Here is a 7,026-nt window from a genome sequence, read left to right as displayed (position 1 = left end):
ACATGACACCACCTAGGAAGTATGTTTGCAAAATCATTTAGTGAATCTAACTTCTCAGGCTTTCAGACTAATGCTGTCCAATAGAAATATAATGTGAACCACATTTGTAATTATTAATTTTCTAATAGCAACTTTTAAAAAGTAAAAAGAAACAGGTGAAATTAATATTGGAAATACATTTTAAGAATCCAAGTATATTCAACCTATTATCATTTCTACATGTAATGAGGATTATTAATGAGATAGTTTGCATTCTTTTTTACAGTGCATCCTCAAATCTGTATTTCATACTTCCTGCACAATTTGGACAAAGTTTGAAACAGACATATCCAAGATGTGGGACATTCTATAAGACACTTGTTTTTGTTCCTATAAAAACTCAATGTTTGGTGAGAGGTAGATGGGAAGAAGAATTTCTAGATTTGAAAGAGAGTAAAGAGACAAGTGGAGAAGGAAATGGTAGCCTGCCCACTCCAGTATTCTTGCCTAGGAAATCCCCTGGACAGAGGAGCCTGGGGGGCTACGGTCCATGGGGTGGCAAAAGAGTCAGACACGGCTTAGTGACTAAACAACAACAAACAACACCACCACATATAATACATGAGCCTTAATTACATCAGCATTCTAAAAAGGAAAAACCTATAGAAACCATTCTTGGAAATTTTGAATGTGGATTGATATCAAAATTGCTGTTAATTTTATTGTATGTGATAACGGTAGGAAAACATGTGAAGTGCCATGATCTTTGCAGCTTATTTTCAAATAGTTTGATGATTAACAGTTATAATATAAACTTCCTTATGCATTAAAGAAAATATGGTCAAAATGTTAGGTGAATTTTTAATGGGTAGTCATTATTAGTATTCTTTTTTGTTTGTTTGTTTGAAGGTTTCCATAATAAATTCTCATAAAATAGATTATATAGAATGGAAGGTAGATAGATCGCTTTTTGTTTTCAAGTTTTTTAACTTGGTACCTCAAACAAATACGTATTTTTTTACACAAACACTTAGGGACATTGAAATAAGGCTTTGTGGAAGGAAAGAAATTTGTTTGACAGATTGATGGTTTCCAGAAGTGGAGGAAAGGGGGACAAAACGAGTGAAGGGAGTCAAAAGGTCCAAAGTGCCAGTTATAGAATAAGTCATGGAGGTGTAATGTACAGCAATGTGACTCCAGTTAACACTGTATTGCATATTTGAAAGTTGCTAAGAGTAAATCTTAAAAGTTCTCATCACAAAGTAGAAAATTCTGTGACTGTGTACAATGATAGATGTTAACTAGACTCGTGATGATTTCCCAATATATACAAATTTATCAAGTCATTCTCTTGTACACCTGAAACTAATACTCAGTTTTTAAAAATTTAATTGAAGGATAATTGCTTTACAGTATTGTGTTGGTTTCTGCCAAACATCAGAATGATTCACCCATAGGTATACATATGTCCCCTCCCTCTTGAACGTTTTTGAAAAAGGTGGTCAATAAATATTTGTGGGATATTTACTTATTTATTCTTCTTTAAGAGCCTATATTTTGAAAACAGTATTTCTTTTGACCTTGCACATACCTTCATCTTATTGTTGATTGGTCTACAAACTTTTTTTTCAAACTAGAAATTTTGTTTTTTAGTTAAGAAACTCTTATTAAACTGTGCTCACCATTATTGATGTGAATCTGTTTTTTATAAAGCTATGTATTTTTCCAGTTTTATTGAGTTATAATTGACCTATGACACTGAACGGTTGTTGCTGAACCACGAAAAGACGCTGGGATTCTTGGCCTCTGGAGGAGAATTCAATCCAAGGCCAGACACTCAGAGCTTTTGTGTAATAAAGTTTGATTAAAATATGAAAGAGGCAGAGAAAACTTCTGACATAGACATCAGAAGGGGGCAGAAAGAGTACCCCCTTGCTAGTGTTAGCAGTGGAGTTATATACCTTTTAATTAGTTATTACAATGAATCAAAAGAATGTCTCAAGTTTGTGAAAATTTTACCAGACCCACTCCCACAATTTACATTTTAGGATAACAAGATTAGAATTTAACAACAGAAAGATCCTACCAGACCCACTCCCATAATACATTCTCAGACATCAGGATTAGTCAGGTTTTCCGGAAGGAGAAACAGTCCTCCAGCCAGATACATTGTTGTTGTATAATCCCTAGTACAGAGTTTAAACTGAGTTGTGTAATTGACTAAACGAAGGAATGTAGAGGGAAAAAAAATTTTGTCATTTTCTCCTGCTTGAGAATTACAGACCCCTATCTCCCCTTCGAGAGCCCTACACCCCTTTCTCCTCCTTGGGGACCCTGAACTTCTTGTCAATCTGCCTAGGAATTGACTCTCTCAATATCTTGTAAGTTTAAAGTGTATAGCATAATGGTTTGAATTACAAATATTGTGATACACTACCACAACAAGTTTAGCTAACATCCTTCATCTTATACAGATAAAAAGAAAAAAGGTTTCTTATTGTGATGAGAACTTTTAGGATCCACCCTCTTAAGAGCTGATTCATCTGTATCATATAGCTGTGTTAACTGTAGGCATCTTGTGGCACATTGCGTCTCTAGCACTGTTATAAATGAACGTTGGTACCTTTGGAGTAGCTTTCTCTCATGCTGTCTCCCCCCTCTAGAAACCACAAATCTTCTTTTCTTTTTCTATGATGTTGTTTTTTAAACTGTATATTCTAATTCAGAATCATAAAGAAGCATGTGACTTGCTGATAACGTGAATAGGTATAATGCTTGGGTAATAGTACCGTTTGGTATGTTTGTATTTGTAAAGATTCTTTATTAAAATGCAATTTGATAAGCAACTTCGTATTTGTCAGCACTGTGTTGGAGCAAATGGGGATAAATGAATCTTCTAAGAGGGGTGACAGTCAGTGTTCCCGGCAGGGCAGCGTCTCAGAAGTCTGACACTGCACCAGATAGCCTGGTGTCTGGGAGTTAGACTTCTCCGTGGAAAGCTTGGCTTCGTTCTAACTGTGTGACCTTGGACAAGTGAGTTAACTCTTCTCACCTGCAGTTCTCTTGTCTGTAAAGGAAGGATAAAAATGTGCTTGCCTCACAGAGATTAAGATGAAATGAGGTCTTGTATGAGAAGTGTTTACTTAGCCAGTGTCTGGAACATTATAAATTCTTCAGAGTAGCCGCAGTTTTGGAGAATGAAAAAATAAATAAAAAGCTTAGAGCTAAAACTCAATTCTGTATGGCTGTTTTTCTCCTCTCATCCTGATTCCAGGGGTACTGAAACCGTGCCTTTACTGGGAAGAGGGTGGAACCGAATCTGAAGAGTTATGTTTGTATATTTTGTGTGTTTCTCAGTAGTGGAACGTCGCTCCAAAGCCAAATATGGAGTAGACTCTGGATTTTTTTTCTTTAGAAGTTTCTTCGACTCTTTGACCTTGCTTAGCATAAAGAACAAAGACACAGATGAATTTACTTTTTGAACTTGAAAAGCTGTGTAAAAAGAATGTACTTCTTCCCTGAGATAGTCTTTCTTTTTAGAAATAGGAGAATACAGATGCGGAGGTTGCTCTCATATGCTGGATGGCAGTTAGAGTAGAACATTAGTTAGAGAGTTTTGAATCTGTGCTCGAAATAATTGACCTTTCTCTGCTTGAGGACAGCTTTTTTTTTTTTTTTCTTCAGTTTACAAACCATCTTTTTTGATGGTGCTTTTTCTAGGTGGTGTGTATTGCCACCATGGCCCATTTAGGGCTCCAGACATCTTTTCAGAATTAGATTTGTTCATGGAGAGTGATTGAATTATGTTTCTTAGGATAATTTCTGCCCTGCATGTTTGCCACTACTCTCTCTGAGGTAAAGGAATAATATCTAGGTAGATAGAAGGATAGACTATCTGTTGCTAAAATCACTGAGATGATAATTAAAGGGATTAACTCTGGGGAGCATGAGTGAGTTCTGAGTAGAAGACAGACAGGAAGCTCTCTTTTTTTCGTGTTAGTTTTATAATTCCAAATTTGTGTGTCTCTGTGTATTCATCATAAAAAATTAGGAAATATCAAAGGCACAAGGAAGAAAATAACTTGAAATCTTGACAGAAATCTCAACACCCAGTGATAAACCCGTGTATAGATTTCTAGGTATATGTAAACATACTTAAACTTTATAAATGGGATCATATTATAACCTGTTTTTTTTAATGACACTGTAGACATGTTTCTTTGTTCTGTTTGTTTCTAAATATAAGCTCTACATTGATTAGATATAGATTTACATAGTTTTTAAAGTTTTATGTAATTCTGTTGCTAGATTTTTCAGTAAAAAAGATGAGAAGAAGGAAAAGAGACCAACTGTCAGTACTTTTGCATTGCTGAGTTTGAATGTGTTCAGTATTCTATATGTATACACACACACACAGCTGATTCACTTTGTACAGCAGAAACCAACACAAGGTTGTAAACCAATCTCACTCCAATGAAAACAAAGCTAAACAAAAGAAAAAGTGCTGTGCCTTCTCTTGATCTAAAAAAGAGGTATTTCATCTGGTATAATATTTTCTTGGGGAGTATGTTAATGAAGAGGTAAAATGAACTCATTCAATTCAGCTTGTTTGCAGGGAATGATGAGCATTGTACACAAACTTGTGTGCAGAGAGCTTCCAGAGTCCCCTCTCCTGGCCTGTTCCCATTGGTGGTCTCAGTCTTAGACAGAGGAAACCAGCCACATGGAGTGTGGTTCAAACAAAACCTGGGGTACCCTTTCACCAAGGGCTCTAATCCTGGCAGGTTTGAGGTCAAAGTCCCAGGCACTCATGATAGAAGTTAGCAATGGGTTATTAATTACTATGGCTTAGTACCTGTCACTGTGCTTCTGTGCTGAATAACTGAAAATCTGGAATTTGAAAACCTTAATATACTTCTTTGTCTTATTTTCTGGTTTCCTGGTGGCCACTTAGAAGCTTTTCTTTAATCAGATTTGGAATAAGACAGACTGGTTGATGAGCCCTCTCTACCTGTATCCATTTTTGTTTTTCCTCCTGAGAATGCAGATTTAGGGAACTGTGCAATTAGAACCTGGAAGACTTACTGAACCAGTTAAGTCTTATAGTACACACTTTGTAATTCAGACGTAACACACCAGACACTTGTAAAATTAGAGTGTGTGTTGGGGGAGGGGGGTAGGCTATCTTATAAAATGAATATTAGTAAAAGTGAATATTAAGTATGGTTACAGGCATAAAAAAGAGCTGCCTTTTACACTCCAGTGATCTTAGATGAACTTCATCTTCTTGCACTCCAGTTGCTCTTGATAAAATTCCACCTTTGAGTCTATCTTTACTCTCTTCGGAATTTTGGGGAAATGAGACCGTGTACTCGGGTTATTCTCAGAAATAACCAACTGACAGTTTTTGTTTTACATTTCATTTTATATTCTTATATTAAAAGAAGCTTTGCTGTTAAAATAGGGTTTATTCCCCAGATTTAATTTCCAATTCTGTCATTTTGAGACCAGAATATTTCTGTCTTTTGTAATTTCATTTTTTTATATATTTTAATTGGAGGCTAATTGCAATATTGTAGTGGTTTTGCCATACATTGACATGAATCTACCATGGATGTACAGGCGTTCCCCATTCTGAACCCCCCTTCCACCTCCCTCCCCATCCCATCCCTTTGGGTCATCCCAGTGCACCAGCCCCGAGCACACTGTCTCATGCATCAAACCTGGACTGGCAATTCATTTCACATATGATAATATACATGTTTTAGTGCCATTCTCCCAAAGCATCCCACCCTCGCCCTCTCCCACAGAGTCCAAAAGACTGTTCTATACATCTGTGTCTCTTTGGCTGTCTCACATACAGGGTCATTGTTACCGTCTTTCTAAATTCCATAGATATGCGTTAATATACCGTATTGGTATTTTTCTTTCTGGCTTACTTCACTCTGTATAATAGGCTCCAGTTTCATCCACCTCATTAGAACTGATTCAAATGTATTCTTTTTAATAGCTGAGTAATACTCCATTGTGTATATGTACCACAGCTTTCTTATCCATTCATCTGCTGATGGACATCTAGGTTGCTTCCATGTCCTGGCTATTATAAACACTGCTGCAATGAACATTGGCGTACACATGTCTCTTTCAATTCTGGTTTCCTCAGTGTGTATGCCCAGCAGTGGGATTGCTGGGTCATAAGGCAGTTCTATTTCCAGTGTTTTAAGGAATCTCCACACTGTTCTCTATCGTGGCTGTACTAGTTTGCGTTCCCACCAACAGTATAAGAGGGTTCTCTTTTCTCCACACCCTCTCCAGCATTTATTGCTTGTAGACTTTTGGATAGCAGCCATTGTGACTGGCAGGAAATGATACCTCATCGTGATTTTGATTTGCATTTTTTTCCTTTTATTTCCAATATTCTGGGAGGTGGGTCATAGAGGATCCTGCAGTGATTTATGTCGGAGAGTGTTTTGCCTATGTTTTCCTCTAAGAGTTTTGTAGTTTCTGGTCTTACATTTAGCTCTTTAATCCATTTTGAGTTTATTTTTTTGTATGGTGTTAGAAAGTGTTCTAGTTTCATTCTTTTACAAGTAGTTGACTAGTTTTCCCAGCACCACTTGTTAAAGAGATTGTCTTTTCTCCATTGTATATTCTTGCCTCCTTTGTCAAAGATAAGGTGTCCATAGGTGTGTGGATTTATCTCTGGGCTTTCTATTTTTGTTCCATTGATTTATATTTCTGTCTTTGTGCCAGTACCATACTGTCTTGATGACTGTGGCTTTGTAGTAGAGCCTGAAGTCAGGCAGGTTGATTCCTCCAGTTCCATTCTTCTTTCTCAAGATTGCTTTGGCTATTCAAGGTTTTTTGTATTTCATACAAATTGTGAAATTATTTGTTCTAGCTCTGTGAAAAATACCCGTTGGTAGCTTGATAGGGATTGCATTGAATCTGTGGATTGCTTTGGGTAGTATACTCATTTTCACTATATTGATTCTTCTGATCCTTGAACACCGTATGTTTCTCCATCTATTTGTGTCCTCTTTGATA

At 36.6% G+C, this 7,026-nt stretch overlaps 1 protein-coding gene across 1 annotated transcript in view; it reads left to right on the top strand.

The window, feature by feature from the left end:
• Positions 1-4,650, top strand: part of LOC120877509 — a 17,072-nt gene extending 12,422 nt beyond the window's left edge. The window contains exon 6 of the mRNA XM_040259868.1: positions 4,288-4,650. Coding sequence (XP_040115802.1) covers positions 4,288-4,456 — 169 coding nt within the window. The 3' untranslated portion in view covers positions 4,457-4,650. The remainder of the gene's footprint in view (positions 1-4,287) is intronic.
• Positions 4,651-7,026: the final 2,376 nt, after the last annotated feature.

Source organism: Oryx dammah, unplaced genomic scaffold (genome assembly GCF_014754425.2).
Source record: "Oryx dammah isolate SB20612 unplaced genomic scaffold, SCBI_Odam_1.1 HiC_scaffold_18, whole genome shotgun sequence".
Lineage (NCBI taxonomy): Eukaryota > Metazoa > Chordata > Mammalia > Artiodactyla > Bovidae > Oryx > Oryx dammah.
The sequence above is the reverse complement of the archived record's forward strand: the minus strand, read 5'-3'. Positions and strand labels throughout refer to the sequence as shown.